Source organism: Ursus americanus, chromosome 30 (genome assembly GCF_024610735.1).
Source record: "Ursus americanus isolate L20-20 chromosome 30, mUrsAme1.1.p, whole genome shotgun sequence".
Lineage (NCBI taxonomy): Eukaryota > Metazoa > Chordata > Mammalia > Carnivora > Ursidae > Ursus > Ursus americanus.
Window position 1 is genome coordinate 7,544,690 of NC_142156.1, and position 18,671 is coordinate 7,563,360.

General features: G+C 46.3%; 1 protein-coding gene across 2 annotated transcripts in view; it reads right to left on the reverse strand.

The window, feature by feature from the left end:
• Window positions 1-479: 479 nt before the first annotated feature.
• Window positions 480-18,671, reverse strand: part of ANKRD13A (ankyrin repeat domain 13A) — a 30,130-nt gene continuing 11,938 nt past the window's right edge. For both annotated transcript variants that reach the window (XM_045791449.2, XM_087857251.1), the window contains 13 exons: window positions 18,199-18,323; window positions 15,593-15,638; window positions 14,274-14,417; window positions 13,408-13,597; window positions 9,551-9,617; window positions 8,108-8,189; window positions 7,179-7,240; window positions 6,331-6,461; window positions 5,651-5,808; window positions 4,434-4,547; window positions 2,998-3,158; window positions 1,434-1,501; window positions 480-815 (listed from right to left, as the gene is read on the reverse strand). In XM_045791449.2, the coding sequence (XP_045647405.1) occupies window positions 620-815; window positions 1,434-1,501; window positions 2,998-3,158; window positions 4,434-4,547; window positions 5,651-5,808; window positions 6,331-6,461; window positions 7,179-7,240; window positions 8,108-8,189; window positions 9,551-9,617; window positions 13,408-13,597; window positions 14,274-14,417; window positions 15,593-15,638; window positions 18,199-18,323 (1,544 nt within the window). In that variant the 3' untranslated portion in view covers window positions 480-619. The remainder of the gene's footprint in view (window positions 816-1,433; window positions 1,502-2,997; window positions 3,159-4,433; window positions 4,548-5,650; window positions 5,809-6,330; window positions 6,462-7,178; window positions 7,241-8,107; window positions 8,190-9,550; window positions 9,618-13,407; window positions 13,598-14,273; window positions 14,418-15,592; window positions 15,639-18,198; window positions 18,324-18,671) is intronic.

An 18,671-nucleotide genomic window follows, 5' to 3' on the forward strand; every position in this document is an offset into this window, starting at 1 on the left:
AATAGTTAAGCCTCATCTAACACATATCCTGTACATGGCTCCTCCTGAACTCCAGCTGGGGGTGGGAGGGCGGGAATAAGGTGGAGATGGAGGGCGAGCAGTGATAGTGTCCTAGAAACCCCGTATAAAGGTAAAAACAGAAGAGGACATCGGCACAGATTATCCGTTTCTTTGGTGAACTGTAAAGAAGTGTCTCATAAATTCTCATAAACCGCGCTCTAAAAAGGCCGCTGCTCCCGTATATAAAAGCACCCTGACTCTGCAATAACTTGTTTGGTTATCACTCCTTGATAAAAATTCATCTACAAACTTGCGGGGATTGGGGTTTTTGTCTAAAGCCGGTAGTAAAAACATGACCTGCCAGCCAATACAGCTAATGGCAAGTGACGATGCTCTCCTCCCCTTAGCCTGGAGATGGGGCCTGCCGGTCCCCAGCCCCTCCCCGGGGGAGTGTCGTGGATGGGCCTGGGAGTCCCTGGTCTGGCACCTCTGTGGAAAGAGCGGGCAGCTGCGGTCGGCTGCCTCCACGCGAGGTGCGGCCCCTCGGCCCCGGGGCACGAGTGATGCACCCGCGTGCAGCCCAGAAGCCCTGCTTCGCGCCGCCCGTGAGCGGAAAGGCCTATTTCTCCGTGAGAGACAGCTGTAAGACTTGCTGGAGCTCCTCCTCCTCCTCCCGGAGCCGGAGCTCCCACTCCTCCAGCTCTTTGGCAGACAGCTCCATGGCCAGCTGCAAGTCGCTGTCAAAACGGCTCCTCTCACTCGAGGCCCCAGGGCACAGGCCTTCGGAGCTGGTGAGCAGGCTCTCCTGGACCGCCCTGTGGGGAAAGAGGCGGAAAAGAGCAGCCCGTTACCAGCAGCATCAGGGCGACGGCCGCGTCTGCATTTTCCTGTCCCCTGAGAGCACACCATGCCGGGCACTTTATACGCGCCCCAAGGCCACGTTGCCACCCAGTCCCCTGTAGCTCTGCAGGTGTGGGTGCCGTGTACAGGTGAGAAACCCGAGGCTCAGGGAGCTGAACAAACCCGCTCAGGGTCACCCAGCTGCTAAGTGATGGGGTCAGGAACTGAACTTGGATCTGTTTTAAAGCGAAACCTAAGTTTCCCTTCAGCGGGCTTTCATATACACCTGGAGTACATGAAAATACTCCATAAAATAAATCTTTCCAGTCTTTACCCTCGCCTTTAAAAAGACAATCTACTCATCTCCACATCTGTTCCCCAAAGCCTCCTCATTCTTAAAACTGTATATACTTCCCACTGAGGGCGTCTAGACCCTGTGTGAGCATACATTCTTTGCAGAAGATCAGACCACTCAAAAAGCATTTACTGGCTGCCTTTCTGCCAATGGCACTGGCCTATGAGCTCGTCAACAACTATCAGCACTAGGTGCCCGTGTCGGCCTCAGTTTAATGCTTAAGAGTCACGCCAGTCACCTCTCATACTGGGCGTCGTAGGCATGTGCCTGGATGATCCCTCCATTCGAAGCTGGTCCTGAAAGTTCCTGCGAAAAACAAACATGATGGACATGAATACCTCCTAGAAGGAACAGGCATCATACCGATAAGGAGATGAAAGCAGCAAGAACAAAATTTTAAATGTTTCCATGTCCGTTACTGATGGCACGGCGTGAAAAATGAGCAGGGACTTGGGTGATCTCAAAAATGGCACCCAAATGTCAGGTAGAAAGTGGTACACTACCCTGCTTAATGGCCACAGCCTCTCACACTTGACACAGAATCAAAAACAGCCCTGGGCAAAGCTTAAATGAACAAGGCAGGTCATTCTTGTAAAACAAGATGACAATACATATTTCAACATTTGTCATTTTGACTTTGGCCACTCCCCTTTGCAAAATTTATGGTCAACAAGTTTTATGCAGATATCGGGGGGCAGGGAATAAGCTCAGTTACAGAAGGGGAAGGAAAGCGCACTGGAGGGACAGTGAGGTCCAGGGGCTGGGTTTCTCCCCGGAGGCCTCCCGAAGGGAATATGCCGGCTTTGGGTGTGGCCCGTGGCCCTTGGCCCAGCAGCTTCAGAAAACTGAATAGTTCAAAGGATGGATCGGTGGGAAATGGAGGAGGGGAAGGGTGCCATTGCCCAACCTGGAAGTCTCAAGAATAAAACCAGAATGCCAAAAACCTGAGCCTGGACGCTGGAGTGTGGGTACCGCTCTCAAAGCTGAGGGGGCCTATGAGTGCAGGGGCTGGGCCTGCTTCACCAAAGAATCCCCACTCTGCAAACATGTGCCGAACGAGCGATGGAAGGAAACAAGAAACCAAGGAATGAACAGCAGGAGCCCAGGACACCAAAAGGTGGGGGACACAGAAAGACACCCACCCCAGAAGAATCAGGAAGCCACAGGAGGGTGGGTACAGAAGGGGTTGAACTTGGGGGCAGAGGAGCTCAAGCCCTGCACTGTCCCAGGCAGGTGAGACCTCGAGGAAGAACCACCTGAGGAGACCAAGGGCAACTGTTCTTCCGCTGACCCACCCTACGCTCAGCTCTACCCTTAGCAGGGACTCTCCGACCATTTGGGATTATACCCCTTGCAACAGAATAAAACACAGGAGTAAGAAATAAACTTTCAGAGTCAACCACCATTTTCATCACACACTCAGCAACAACACAGTGATTGGTCTTCCTTCGGGAGGAAGCTGGGAGTCAAATCCACACGCCTTCTTACGAGACGACCAACATGTGGACAATATTCCGGAAAAAATAGGATGGTGTAAGCCAGCGTGGACCTACGGTTTCAGTACTAGCAAATCAGGCAGCATAATCCGAAAAATACGTGACTGTGGGCTGCGTGGGTGAACCTAAGAAGGAAAGTCTGTCGGGAGACATCCTGTGAATGCTGCTGACTGCGGCTGTGCACATGGTGTCGCAGAAGCAGCTTTTGGGAAAGACCAAGTGCAGAAAAGAGCATCTCTGTGAACACCGTGAATATGCTACAGCTCGAACCCTCCCGCGCCCTGCCGTTTGTTCCGCTAAATGCACCTGGCTCCTGCTGGACTCCAGTAGACTCTGCTGGATGGCAAACTGCATTATCTCGTAATCCTCGTCCTGCAAATGCACGTTTCTGCCATTGTCTTGAACGTGGTAAGAGTCCGGAATTTCAAAGACAGACTGATCCACCTCAAAGTTTGTGACGTGGGAAGCTGAAACACAAAGGGTGACAGTCCGGTGCCTGAATCAGCAAAATAAATTTCCGCTTCAAACTTATAATTTACAAGTTATAAAAAAAAATTGTGCAGTTAAGAAACAAGAGGACTAATATAATTAAAATCAAGGTTTGCTACTATGTGAGAGGAATTTTGAGGAATAATAACTTCAACAGAGAAAGTACCACAATACTGCTTTTTTCTTTTTTTTTTTTTTTTAACTAATAAAATTAACTCATGGTCATAAAAAAAATAAAGTGCTCTCCCTCCGTACACCCCTTCTCTTATTCCCAAAATCCAGAGGTAACCAGTGTTTCCTTGTATGTCTTTTGAGAAATGCGATGTGTGTACGTACACAATCACATCCAGGTCTCTGTATTTTCCCCTTTTTTATTATGAAGTAATAAACTTCATAGTTTATTTCATGAGTAAACTCATGAAACAAAGTATGTACGATGTCTGTAAACTAAAATAAAAATGATAGTAAAACAGGGCACCTGGGTAGCTCAGTTGGTTGCGCATCGAACTTTTGGTTTCAGCTCAGATCATGATCTTGGGGTCATGGGATCGAGTCCCACATCGAGCCCCACACTGGGCTCCACGCTCAGCATGGAGTCAGCTTGAGATTCTCTCTCTCCCTCTGTCCCTCCTCCCACCCCCGACCTGCCCGTACATGCTCTCTCTCCCTCTCGAAAAAAAATAAAACAAATGCCTATGTATCCTTCAACTAGTCCAAGACACAGAACACCATTTTACCATAGTAAAACAAACAAAACAACTAAAAAAAAAATTCAGTTATGTTTCTATATACTGCCAATGAGCAACTGGAAAATAAAATTAAGTAAATAATCCACTTAGAGGGGCATCCAAAAGATAATTTGGATGGATGGCAAGGGAGCCTAAGGGCATTTTGCAGGGTAATAGAAATGCTCTACGTCTTGGTTGTGGTGGTGGTTACGCGGGGACACATTCGTCGGAATGCACTGAACTGTCACACTTAGAGCGGGAGCATTTCATTGTATACTCGGTACATCTCGATAAAGGTGGTTTTTAAAACTATGCCTTTTTTTTTTTTTAAATACAAGTGGGGTCATATTCTACAAGTTGTTTTTACACTGACTCTAAACAACATCTAAAATTTTCTTTTATTCAGGGCAGAGATCTACTTCATAAGATACTCCAGTGTCAAACCGAATAATAAATATATTAACTGGATGTGTGCTATTATTTTTTTTTTAAATTGCAAAGCCCAACTTTTTTTTTTTTTTTTACCTGAATCGGCTGAGGTCCCTTCCACGTTTTGAGATCCAGTTTCTTCAGCAGTGCTACAGCCATTAACGTTTCCAAATGTAATCCGTGCATTTAAGACATGAAACAAGGGAATTTCTGACAAAATAAAAGCTTTTATAAATAAACTTTATGGGAATCATAATAGCCACCATTTACTGAGTGGCTACGGTGCTAGTACCAAGTCTAAAATACATTAACGTTAACGACCTTTCCCATTGTACAGATGGGAAAACAGATTCAGAGAGGTTAAGCAGCTTTTCCTAGATCGCAGTCAATAAGCAGTTGAGGCCACGCTGAAGAACGTGTCGTAAATATGCAACTATCCAAACAGTAAATTCCTCAAGTTCTATGTATTGTATGTGGGAGTATGCATTCCACTGCAGCCCCTAAAACATACTTACGTATCAAAGGATCTTGGTGTCGGTGGTCTTCCTCAAAAACAATCTAATTTGATGCTGAAGTTCAGTTTGACATGAAAACAATGAATGTATCCCATTCTTCTGCCTTTTTATATCTGTTAGCACCATTTGTAAACAGAACTGATGATTGGGGGAATCTCTTAATTTTGATACAGAATGTAAACCAAAAACCACGACTGACTTTCTTTTTCTTTCTTTCTTTCTCTCTCTCTCTCTTTCTTTCTTTAAGACTTTATTTATTTGTTTGAGAGAGTCAGAGCTAGAGAGAAAGAGCACAAGCGAGAAGGAGAGGGAGAAGCAGACTCCCCGCGGAGCAGGGAGCCCGACGCGGAACTCGCTCCCAGGACCCTGGGATCATGACCTGAGCCGAAGGCAGATGCTCAACGACTGAGCCACCCAGGCGCCCCAACGACACTTCCTTAAACCATATTAAGCTAGAGATCATTGTGACCTCCTCCATTATGTCTACCGTCTGCTACTTTTGCCTAAAATGTTCCAGTGCCGGGGCGCTTGGATGGCTCAGTAGGTTAAGCATCTGTCTTCGGCTGAGGTGATGATCCTGGGGTCCTGGGATTGAGTCTCACATTGGGCTCTCTGCTCAGCGGGAGCCTGATTCTCCCTCTCCCCTCCCCCCCCCAACTTGTGCTCTCTCTCGCTGTCTCTCAAATAAATAAATAAAATCTTAAAAAAAAAAAAATGTCCCAGTGCCCTGAAGCACATTCTGTCACCCACAGAAATGGGCAGAACCTACAGGTGTTCCTATGGTTTAGCAGACAGTACCTATTTTGACAGGAAACCCGGGTGGGAATTCCAGTTTGATGAAATCTCTCAGCCGTGCAAAATGAGCGCTGGTTCGGGCCATGAGGTCAATGATGGGAATGACCTGCTCCACAAGAGAGAGCGGAAAGTCCTCACACATCCACAGCGTTGCTTTAAACCTGCAAGACGGATGAGGACAAGAGTGAGGCCATTGCCCCCCAGACAGGGAAATGGAATGACTTCTGTGTAGCCGACTAGACAGCACCAGCCTCCTCCTTACTGCAGCCTAGCCAGCCACCGTACTTCTCTTCATGCGGAGCAGGGAAGGGACGGACTAGACCCATGCTGAATTCAGATGACCATGCGATCTGGCCATCAGGAGAAATGCCCTGCACGCTGACCTCCCCCTGCAGCAGCTGGAATCGACAGCAGGCTTGAAGGAATTGACAGCGGGTGGATCATGCCACTGGATCAGCTGAAGCTTGCTGGCAGTAAGAATTACAAGGAATTCTTATATCCCATCTCTACTCCATTCGGAGAAGGGCTAATAAGAAGAAGGGCAATCTGCTCTTTGCTTTTCTCAGATAAAGTAACTTCCAAATTATGTTTAAAGGAAAGGGACACAAAAATGACAACACCACCCCAAGAAACAGCACAGCTTCTGACACAGGAATCTGTGTGGCCGCCGAGCGCCCCCTTACTTCTGCGTTCTAATCGTCAGCTCTTTCGGCCTTCCGATGTCTCGGTCCTTCAGATCAAACTCTTCATTAAAGTACTCCTCAGGCGTGATGGCCGTGGGGTTGTTGGCGGTGGCACATTCCGTAGTGAGGTCCTGCCAAGCCAGAACTCAGGGGAATCAGAAATGCCAAACGGTGCTCCCAAGTGGAGGCCTACGGCACTCAGCCTCTGAGGTGGACATGCTAACCAGGAAGTTCTAGTCGTCCCCCCGCAACCAACTTTTTTTTTAAACTAAGTTACTGCACTGAACAAGAAAATCTACAAAGGTGTGAGAAGATGACACAGGAAGCCTAACGGGTCTCTCCATGTCGAACATTTCTCCACTCTCTTTAGCATTTTTATCTCCTGACTATAAAAAAGAAAAAAAAAAAGAGAAATAGCTGAAAGCACGTAAGATCTGGGAGGCCTGGAGTTTACGTTCCAGCTCTGTCAGGCTCTCGCTCGGGACACTGGAAAGGGAATCTTATTTTTCTGACCCTCTGACAGCCACTAGACCAACTCCACACAGTTCTCGTAAGGGTCAAGTAAGAAAATGTTTGTTAAGGTGCTTGGGTAAAACAGAAAGTCCTGGATCCTCTTTAAGTTTACGGATGACAGAGAAAGCACCTGATTTCCATAGTCACGACCCTCCTCTGAGATCTGTATTTGTAAGACTCATCTATTTCTCTTCCAAAAGAGTACCTCAGATTTCAGCTTGGGAGTGCTCTTCAGCCTTGCAGACAGAGAGGCCTGGTCGGATTCAGTAAATGCCATCACAGCATAGAAAAGTCATGTCCTTTCTTGAACCTCAGAGCTCGCTGCTTCCACTTACCCCTTGAGCACCAAACTGGTGTTCCACAGTTCCCAGCAAAGATTCCAGTGGGTTCCTGTCCGCTACAGACGGGGGGGAGAAGTTTAATGTCTAATATTATACCTTCCTTGTTGACTGCAGAAAGAGGTTCTCATCCTATTTTAAAGTTCTGGATCCCAGCTACCTACATTAGGAAGTTCATTTATGGGCAGGCTGGTAAAATCATCTACGATAACCATCGGCGAATTTATCTCTTAGAGGACGTTTTTTATTAGGGTCTCTAACCTCGATGAGCAACAGTTCCAAGAACTAAAGAAGAAAAGCAGGAAGAGTTTGGGTTTGGGAGTGAGCCTGGGGGGGCTGCAGAGCACAGAGTCCTCATCTGTCCAACCGGAGTCCTAGTAACAGTGGTGGTGGTGGAGGCAGCCTGCAGTGACCGCGTGCTTGCCGCCCTCTGCGGGAACCTTCCAAAGGTTAGCATAAGGCAACTCATCCCATCTTCCCCAGCACCGCCATTTCACTGCTGCGGAACCTGAGCCACAGAGGGTAGGTAACTTAAGGCCACACAACTGGCCACTGTGGGGCTGGGATATACCAACCACGTATGGCAGCATTTGGGCTCAGAGCCCAGGTTCTGTCCACATCTTTCATGGTGCGGGTTTGGACTGAATCACTCCTTCCAGTGAGAACTTGTCTCCAATACCCTTATCCACCTTTTTGGTCAGATCCAGCAACTGCTGTTCAGAACACAAAAACAAACCCTCCTGCATGGCTTTAATTCCACTTGAAGCCAACTGTGGGTAATACCTTCCAGAATGGGTCAGACTAAGGAAATTTTTGTAAAAAGGAAGTTAGGGTTAGGATGAGCCTGACCTGACCACATTCACCCCAAACCTCAACAAAGCCAACAAAGGCTCTCTCTCTGGGCTAAACAAAAGAGGGAGGATTACCTTTATATCTCTTTTTTTCTTCCTCGGTCAGATGTTCCGTCCGGATTTTGGTTATCACACTCACATTGTTTACTGTGTAAACCTTGAGAGACGTGTGCAAAAGAAAACAGTGACACAGGGAATCAAAACTCAAAAAATAAGCATAGCAAGAGCAAGAATGCTGAAGCCAAAAAATAAAAAAGAAAGAAAAAAAAAAGAAAAATTTCAGCAAAAAAAAATGAGAAATGGTTGACAATCATTAGGATCCGTCAGAGGAAATATACAAGCTATCAACTTAGAAATGCATCAGCAGCTAATTTGCATCTCTGACAGTTTTAAATACCGAGGAGTGAACAGGGGTGGCTGTTATCTTCCCGCCTGCCCTTTGTGTCGCTAAACACCCTCAAACAAAGGTCCTGATATTTAGGCCTCCCAGCTGGATTCCTATCGTGCTGAGGCACCCAAACCTGCATCATGGGCTTCTGTACTGATCTGTGGTAATCTTGTAACAGGACTGACTTAGACAGCCATCTGCTGGGCAGAAGGAAAACGGAATGAACACAAGGTTCTCTATACCCGTAAGACTTAACGAGGAAACCAGCAAGTCACTATTTAAAAAGCTATTCCATCTACGGACAAAAAATTAGTCTCACCACCGGAGTCAGGGCTCTGTTCTCAAGGCTGCCTGAGGAATGTGGGGGTCTGCAAGATCGACTCTCACGGTAAGCGGACTTAACTGTACGTGCCATATGTGGCTTCCCCACGATCAGAGACTCGAGGAAACTACACACGGCGCTGGCGTGTCTGAATGCGTCTTGCTGAGCATGACGTAAGCATCTTTGCCCACTCAGAGGTCACCAGAGGATCCTGCGGCGCCCGGCTCCGGCACCAGGAGCCAGCAATCCCTGCTGGACTGCAGGGCTACGGAAAAGCCAGCAAGCAGAGCTCTCGGGCTGACAAGACGCCAGAGGACCCGACTGACAGCTGTCTCCACTCTGACAGCTATATTCTTAATGCGCTGATGTCATGCGAGTGGGCTGTCAAGCCGCTGGTTACAATTAGGCTGACTACAAAAATGGAGGCTGATTAAAACTACTTCACCTTTTTTTTTTTTCCTTTAAACCCACTCAGGTTATAAAAAAAGATCAACACGCAGGTTTAAGTCTAATCCTTTCTTTTCCTCCTTAAAGAATTAAAGGAACGGTCACTCCTACGGGGACGACCAGCACCTGGACTTCTCTACGCCACTGTTTCTCTTCGGCATACCTAGGGGCCTCCTCGGGACGTGCTGTTCTATTTTCTGAACGTCAGGTAACATACAAACCCAAGTGAGAGACCCTAAGCAGTACTTTATTCCCCAGAGCGTCTCCATGGCACAGAGGCATGAAAAAATCTGAACAGACTCCTCATTTGCATAGAAGCCAAATAGCTATATTAAATCTTATTTTAAGAGTTTCCTTTTACCTTTGCTTCGTAACCATTAACAACTTCTGCTTTATCTGTCCTCCAGCCCCAGAATCCGGATTTAGTTCTGATAAAAAGTGAACACCACAAATTTCTACATGTACAACATGCCATTCAGATTTATCCCTGCAGCTTTTACAGTTTACTTCCCCCAGCTTAAGGTGGTGAAGGACACTTGATGATTATGGTCCACAAAAGGATGCTCTCGGTGACAGATGGCTTACGCATCCCCACCCCCTCCCACGGTTATTAATCAATTTGCCTCACCCCTGGCACAGAAAGCCTTCATTCTTGGCTTCTTTACAAAAACTGCCAGCATAGGAGACCAAGGTGGTGACATTGACTGGACAGCTGTCCTAAAGAAATGAATGAAGATGACCAGCATCCAAGGGCTCGCCACGAGGTGGTATCTGGGTCAGAGCATTTATCGGGATCATCGTAACTGTGGGCATGGACGGCAGAGGCTCTGTCCCCATGAGCAGCCATATCTCAACAGAGGAATTCCTAGAACAACGAGGCACAGACCATCCTGCTCCTCAGGAGAGAGCGGGTGGGGCAGGAACTGTGGCGAGCTGCTTGGAGAAGACACTCATGCCTGCAAAACGGCTTGGGAGGCACACGTTTTATCAGGTCTGGTGCAGCAGAGGAAAGGATGTTGTGTTAAAAGCAGTTTTCAGCCCAAGCATTGATTCCAGGTCTGTGGAACTGCTTTTAAAGTAGCCCAGCATTCCAGCAGCAGCTACAGCATTGGTAAAGTGCCCGAGAACCCAGTTACTCCACTCAACATACTTCTGGGGAAAAAAATGCATTTAGAGCCAAGAGCGGCCAAGAGGCTCTGGTTTATTTTCAAAGCAGCTCACCCTGGGAAATACTACCACTCAGAGGGGAGCCCTGACCAGCCTGGTCTGCCCTTTTGTCTAGGACATCACATCCTAGCTCCACTGTGACTGCGGCACTTGGCCTCACGTAGAACTGCCTGCCTTCTGCTCTGACCCCAAAGGGAAGTAGGACATCAAGCAGGAAGCTCCGGGAACTGGTAGGTTAGCCAACCCACAAAGAAGATACAGGTCATCTGCATCTCGTGTTTCCAAAGGCAGGCAGAGCCTAATCTTTCAGAGAAGAGACAAACCCAGTCCGGATGGGTTCGCAGAGTCCTACGTGTATGTTACAGCCCATCAGAGAAAGGAGGGACCAGAGCTTTACCTTTCCGATTAGTCGTCCACAATTAATGCAGCATGACCCATGGAGGGAGACAGAGAAACCCGGAAGGGATTACACCAAATGCTAGCTATCTCCACTTCACATTTCAGAAACAAAACCGAAATCCGGGGGGCAAGGGGTTAGGGTCCACACTGATTCATAAACCAGAGTCCCCTCTTAGTCATCAGTAATTGAAAACCAAGAGGGTCCTTTTAGTGAACAGATTCAGCCCTCATTTCCGCATCCTTCACCAAGTCACTTGATATTTTGGCCTGGGAAAGAACTGTTTTCTGGCACACAGTCTTCCGAGGTACCTAGGATGACTCAGTCTGCTCTCCTCCATCCTGCGAGCCTGCTGGGGAAACGGAGCTGCGCGGTTCTCCCTGGAGGCCGCCATGCTGCTCACTCCTCTGCATCCGCTCAGCTGGCAATCCTGGCTGCTCCACTTCCCTTCCCATTCCTACTCTGACAGCTTGCTTATTAAATTCAGCGTCCTGATTTAAAACCAAAATTCTAATAGCTCCTTGGCCCTTGGTTAACTTCACATGCAGAGGCATCTGAAAATGATAGGAGGACACCCAGCTCCCCCTCTGCTATTTTTACCTCTGCCCATCTCTGCCGACACGGCCACACCAGGAGCCACTGAGCCGGCACTGTGGCCTGGAGGCTGCTGAGCCGTTGGGAGAAAGCCTCTGAGGGTGGCAGGGAACATTCTGTTTAAGGCCGGCAGAGCCTAATCTTTCAGAGAAGAGACAAACCCAGACTGCAGCCAGAGGGTACATACTAGCAGGCCAAAAACTCATGAAGAAAGCAAACCTCAGGCTCTCAGTAACAGATCAGAGGAAAGAGATGGATGAGAGTGACTATCATAAGAGAGCACATCTTCCAGATTTCAACCAAACACACACCCCCACCTCCAGTAGGAAGGACGTGTGCACACCTTTTCTACCACTCAAGTGGCTCAATCCCTGCTTGATGCACAAGAAACTCACTAGCTGCCCCAAAAAAGCAGCCGTCTTCCAGAAACCCTGTCTCCGAGACCCACTGTCAGTGGCAAAAGGAGGTTAGCTTGAACCTTCTGAAGACCTACTGACCATACGAATACCAGATGTGCCTTAGTCCTCCGTACAAATGGAATGTGCCATCACGTACCATCTACCCTCAGCGGGGCAGCCACCAGCAATCGGCACACTCTTTGTCAGTTACACTTAAGAACACTGACTCAACTCTGCCAATGGACTAGAGGGAACAGCAGCTCTTCTCATGACGTCTTAGGGTCGTGGGGACTTCAGCAACGTCATCTAGAGATTCATTCCTTTCCTTCTTTTAAGGACACCGAAACCCGGAGAGACTGAGCCACCTCTCCAAAGCCACACAGTCATTCAGTGGCCCTGCCATTGGCACTCAGTTCTTCCCACTCCCCTCTCCACAGCTGGGACGAAGCGGTGAGTGTGGGCTCCTCTAGTCCCAGCTTTACCAACAGAGCTCAGCTGAAGGTACTATTCCTGTTTGCAGAGGCGTGTGCCAAGCTTCAGGGATCTTCCCCAGACCCTCCCAGGTAAAGACACAGTCAGTCCCTAGTAGACAGCCATCACCTGGCAAGGCTGGTGCAAGGAGGCTGGTGATGGGGGACTGACCCTGCCTCACAGGGGTACCAGTACCCAAGCAGCAGTGGTTATCAGGACACCACACATGCCGACATTTGGGTTTTCTCTTCTGCTACTAACAGATGCCCTAATTCCACTGCTCATCTAAATTAGAAGAAAGGGGCACTTCAATCTTATGTTTGACTCAGCAGAAAACTCTGTCTTACTAACAAATTTTATGGAAACAAAAAGAAAAAGGAGGAAAGTTAGTATATTCATTAAGAGTAAAGAAAGCCTAAATCCAGGATAATATGTGTCCATGTTAGCTCAGGTTATGCTGCTTTGGTTTACAGAGAGCTGGATGTGACATCCTAGGCAAACACTCAGGGCTCTTGCAGACTCCCTCAGCTCAGTGTATTCTGAGGTAAAAACACTCAGGCCAACAGCTCTTACAGCCTCTACTTCCCCTACACTCAAAAGCTCTCCATGCCTCTGCAAGGCCCAGAGGCAGATGACCAGAGACACTGTTCTCATCCAGGTTAACCAAGGCACAAACCTCTCCAGAAGTTTCTTCTGGTAGAATCTGGAATAGAACCGAAAACTCCTCCAGACCCTTGTTCTAAACTACTAGGCCTCACAGGGGGAAAGGACCACATTAAACAATATGGTAAGTGTGAATTTGACTAATATCAGTATAACCACAATCAATACTGGGTCAATTCTAGCTTCCAGAAACTCAAAGCTCCATGGTTTGTGACTGGGGAGTCTTGTGGATCCCCAAACACCAAAACAAAAAAATTCAAGTAAAATCCATTAGAAAGGGCCCACAAAAGAATATGAAGACATTTCTCCAAGATGTAACCAATGTGCTATAAAAATGATCTATGGAAGAGGATGTCAGCTCTGGCTTCTACTTGGTTAGAACAGAAAGCAGTGTTAAAAACCCACTACTGTTTATTATGCCATATTAGAAAAAGCCCAGCCCACCCATAATTTCCGATTGCTATCTACATGCCACTAAAGACGACAGTAAAGGGATTAGACATTAAAATGCAGACCCTAAATGCGTACCTTTCAAAAGCAATATTTTTAGTATCGAGGCTGGTGTTAATGACTGGGCTCGTGAGCCGCCTCTCAACTTCCCTGCCTTTTGGCTTCATCAAGTCCAGAGTGAGGCGCTCCATTTCCTGGGAAAGGTCAAAGTGCTCAGTGGTGACCACTCTGTCATCGTGGTTGACTTCCATCAGCTCCGCCCGGTTGTCTGTTAATGGAAACAAGAGCGTAACTAAGCGCCACGCCAGGAAGATGCAGAAACAAGAAAGCCTCAAAAGTTAAAGTGCATCATCTTTCACATTTTCCCCCCAAGTGCTATCAGATAAAACCTGAAGACTATTGATTACGGACTACCTACTGACATGGGGATTATCTGGCCAGTGTCCACAACCCAAAGGCCATCTTTCCCGAAGTTACACATTTAAAACATTTTGCCGTCTTTGTTGGCAACACATCTGTGTACTTTTTAATAAAAATACATGATTTGGGTAATTACTGTAAATTGTTTATGCACAACACTGGCCTGGCAATACTATTTTTCTCACCCTCCATTGGGAGGCTCACGCTTGCTTATGGAGGGTAAATAGGGAGATACAAGACAGAGTCTCATACTCAACGCTCAGGAACGTGGGACAGACACATGTCAAAAGGGTAACAATGTTGCGTGGTCAATGAAACGGGCAAGAGAATTAAAAGAACTAAAAAAGAAATAAAATTGAGGAATTGAGAGCTGAAAAGTTAACAAGAATAACCAAAAAAGAAAAAAAAAAAAAAAAAGCCCCAGACAGGGTCAGGTAAAGTAAAGAAATGCGAACACATTTTGATGGCTAATAATCACTCTGTAACTTAGCATGAGAAGTGATTATGAAAACAGAATCACTCACCTTCTCCCTTAAATATAAAACTACGCCTCCCTCTTATCCAGCTCATGTTCTCAAATCCCAGCAATGTGATATCCACACGCAGTTTGGCACCACTTTTCCAAATGCGACAGACGTCATTCGGGCATATTCTGGAAACCAAGGGCACTGGAGAAGAGAAGCGTACTACTGAGGAAAACCCGAAGGGCCAAGCAGAACACGCAGGCCCTGGAAATCAGGATTGGGACTTTAATAATAAAAGGATAGCAGTGGCACAACGGTGACCGTCAGACAGAACTGGGCTTGGCTCCCACACTGAGGACCCAGGAAGTCACTTTTAAAAAATGAAAGTGGACCTTCTGTTCTATAGCTCTTTATAAAAGTGCAGATGTATACGTCCAGAGAAAACTCTAAATGAATCTCCCGACGGTATTCTCAACCCCAAAACTGAACCTCTCTTTGTGACCGTCGACCACCATCAGGGCTATAGAGCGTGTCCCCCTGGCCTTCTCGCTGACAGATGCTGCTCCGGCCACGTGGCTGTGGCCTGCCACTTTGCCACATTCACCTTTCAAAATATCAGACCTAAAACAGCTCAGATCTGCGGCTGCGTCACCTGTGTGTATCTGCACTGGAAAAGAACTCGTACGGTTTCCAGAAGAAACTGAAGTTCTCTTCTGTTACATACTTTTTACTTCATTTAAATGTTTCATTACAAATATGACTTCTTGCCTGACAGAGAAGTCGGAGTGAAATGGCTGGGAACCTGGGAATTAAGAGCTGTCATTAACTGATCTACAAGAAATAAAAGTGGAACATCTATGAAAATTACTGTCAGTCAATTTGCCTTACATAAGATTTTAGAGAAATACATCCATTTTGTAAAAAACCAAGCTATCCCAACATTTGTCTCATCTTCTTCCTTAGAATAACAAGTTTAAATGAAGCAAGCTGAACCACATAAGGAAATGAGTAATAAATTATGGTAAATCTACTTACTAAAATTTTAGCCCTTTAAAGTGACGTTTTAAAAAAACTAATAATATGGACAGGTATCAGCTCTAAGTGACAAAAGGAGGAGACAAAATTGTCTATATATTTATGGATGCTCGGGAGAAAAATCCCTATGCATGGAAGAAAAAACTAGAAGGAAAATATCCACAGCATTGACAGCAGTTGTGCTTTAAGTGGGACTATAGGTGACTGTTTTTCCTTATTCTTTTCTATGCATTTCTTAGATTAGAAAAAAATACGTTCAGCTTTTATAAAGGAAAAATAAACTTATATTCAGGCTCAATAAATTTGGAAACAAATAAATTACAAGCCCAGAGCCACTCACTCACCCCAGCTGGTGAATTCCCATTTCATCTGCACATAGAAATCCGGAGCCTGAAGGACAAACACTGAAAGTAAATGACCCTTAGCACTATTAACTGAACACAAACATGGTAAGGGTTAATGAGGTTTTAAAGGGGGGGAGGAGGCGAGAACACAGAAAATAAGAAACATAAAATGCAAGCCCATCAAAGCAAATGCTTATTTTATATGCAGGCTGTTATTTTATCTCGATATAAAATATGTCTAGACAGTTAATCAGGTTAACTGAGAGCAACAAGGTTAGAGAGGGGTAAAATCAAATCTGATTTAGGACTCAGTCTGGTTCCTAACAGTGGCAGAGAGAGGAGCCTGGAAGATGGGCCTAGGCACCGCCATGCAACGTGGGTAACAGGCTATCCTGAACAAAGAAAAAGGAACGTCAGTTCCGTCTATTCGACGGGGGGAGCTTGGCTGTAAGAGGTTTTGTGTGCTGGGAAGTGCTTCATATTTACTGGACCTCAAAACCAGAAGAGGCTGCCAGACATCACCTCCCCAGGAAGTTGATGTTCCCTCCAGTTAACCAACTTCTGCCCTCGTTTTCCTCTTAAACTTTTAGAATTTGGCTTTATAAAATTTTACACCACCAGAGCAGCCCTGTTTAGGACGACTTTCTGACCTGCCCTGAATTCTTACAGAAGGTTCTTGGAGAGCTACTTAAGAAACCCAACAGTTACCATCCAAGAAGAGAATGCTGGGAATTCCAGGCGTTGCTCTGTTCCCTCCCACCCCCACGGCTGTGTTGTGGTTTTTACAGAAGCACAGGGCAGCAAGACCAAGAATCGACCCTAGAGTAAAACCAGGATACCAGTGATGGACAAGGGCTCTTGAAGGGGCAGCAGACAAGAAAGGTGGGCTTGTTTTAAGGAGATAATGTTGAAAGGCAACACAGTCAGTGACAGCGTCTGGTGCCACTGGGCACACAGGTCATTCACAGGCTGTGTCTAACTTCAAGCACGGAACACAACCCGGTGCAGTTTACTGCTATGGGTCAATACGGGTAAAAAAAGAAAATCCTTTACGTGGAATTTTTTATTTTTTATTTTTTTAAGATTTCATTTATTTATTTGACAGAGATAGAGACAGCCAGCGAGAGAGGGAACACAAGCAGGGGGAGTGGGAGAGGAAGAAGCAGGCTCATAGCGGAGGAGCCTGATGTGGGGCTCGATCCCATAACGCCGGGATCACTCCCTGAGCCGAAGGCAGACGCTTAACCGCTGCGCCACCCAGGCGCCCCTACATGGAATTTTTTAAATGAAGAGTGACCCCCACATTATGTCAGTTTCTGTTTTGCCAAGTGGGCAAATGTGTTTTTAGTTCCTCCTGCAGTAAGTTAGACAAAAGGCAAGAAATTCAGTTATCTTTTGCACACACACAACACTGCTTAAAAACAGCGTATACAACTCTTTCATATTTCAGGGAAGGTTTCATGTAGTACGTGAAAAATGAATATCTCCAGGAATGATTTTGCTCGAGTGTCGCAGGAATACATGTCTTAAAAAGAGTGCTCAGATAATGAGCAGTGATTGTCTTATGGCAAAATTGTTCCTTTTCTCAACAGAGCCATTAATTTTTCTCAAGAAACGATGACTAAAGTTGTATAGCGGATTTATCTAGCAAATATCTTTGGAGATATTTTGGGAAGCTCGCTTATGTGCTTAAGAATAAATGACACGAAAACTGAAGCATGGTACTTTCTTGTCTCCTGCGGCCCTGAGAACACTGCACGACTGCTCATAAGATGGTTCTTGCAGATAACATAGATTTTCTGGGGAATGGCAACCATCGTGCAAAACAGTCCATGAGCCTAGAAGTAAATTTTCGTAAAAATGACCCCCCAGTGCCCCAGAGCCCATACACTCTAATTCATAGATAACGGTCTTTACGGGCCCAAAGCCAGTGGCTGTAAATAAACAGAGCCAATGGATTAGAATTCACAAAATGCTAACGGCTAGAGCCAACACGAGTGGCAAGGAGAAGGTGCATACAAACTTCGGAGCCTCAACAGACCCTGGAAATCCCTGTATGGTAACCAGTGCTCATCACAATTTCCTCAAGATGACCTATGCTCTGGGGCGCCTGCCTGGCTCAGTCGCGTAAGTGTCCAATTCTTGATTTCAGCTCAGGTCATGATCTCCAAGTTGTGAGATCGAACCCTGTCTCAGGCTTCGTGCTGGATGTGGAGCCTGCTGAAGATTCTCTCTCCCTCTGCCCCTCCCTCACTTGCACGTGCACACTCTCCCTCTCTCTCAAAAAAAAAAAAAAAAAAAAAAAAAGATCTATGTTCGGAAGGCCACTGTTAAGAAAATAGGTAGCTAGACAAATTGATGTCCATTTGTCTTAAGTTATCATTTTTAAGCAGCACTTAAAAGGGTAGGTCTAGTGACGTAGAAATGTAGTTCTGTGAAAGACCTCATACGTTTAATAGATAAGGAATAATGCTCTTTGGTATTAAACATACCGTATTTTGAATTCATTAAACTCTTAGGAAGGTACACATGGATGTCTAACTGTGTCTCCAGCTATGTTGTCAGCATTTAACTCAAATTATGGCATTGCCACATTTTACGGATACCTCGAGAATCTTCTGGAGCAGCTCAGGAACTCCTTCCAGGGCCATGGATGTGTTGTGGTAGTCCCGATGTTGGAGAACGGTATACACCATCTCAGGATCACCGGTGCTCACAGCCTCATGTAAAACTGGAAACCAAAAAGGTGAAACTTCATCACCCAGTAGTCTCATAATTTGACAAATTCCCAAGCTAGTTGGAAAAGAGTCTCTAGATCAAAGACCAACATTTTCTTCAAAGAGGGAGAGAGGCTACAGTCCCACCATACTTTTATGAGCATGACTGCTGATCACTAGCTCTTCCCTGACTGAAAATACAGCGCTTGTAGCCTCTTGATCAAACCAACTTCCATCCTCCCCCCGCACCCCCTCTCTTACCACTGGTTCTGAAATCCTGACAGTGTCTTCAGAGAGCAGGCTTTACCTGTGTGATCACACAACTGTGGTTACATGTGGATCGGGCAGGTAGGGCTTACGTG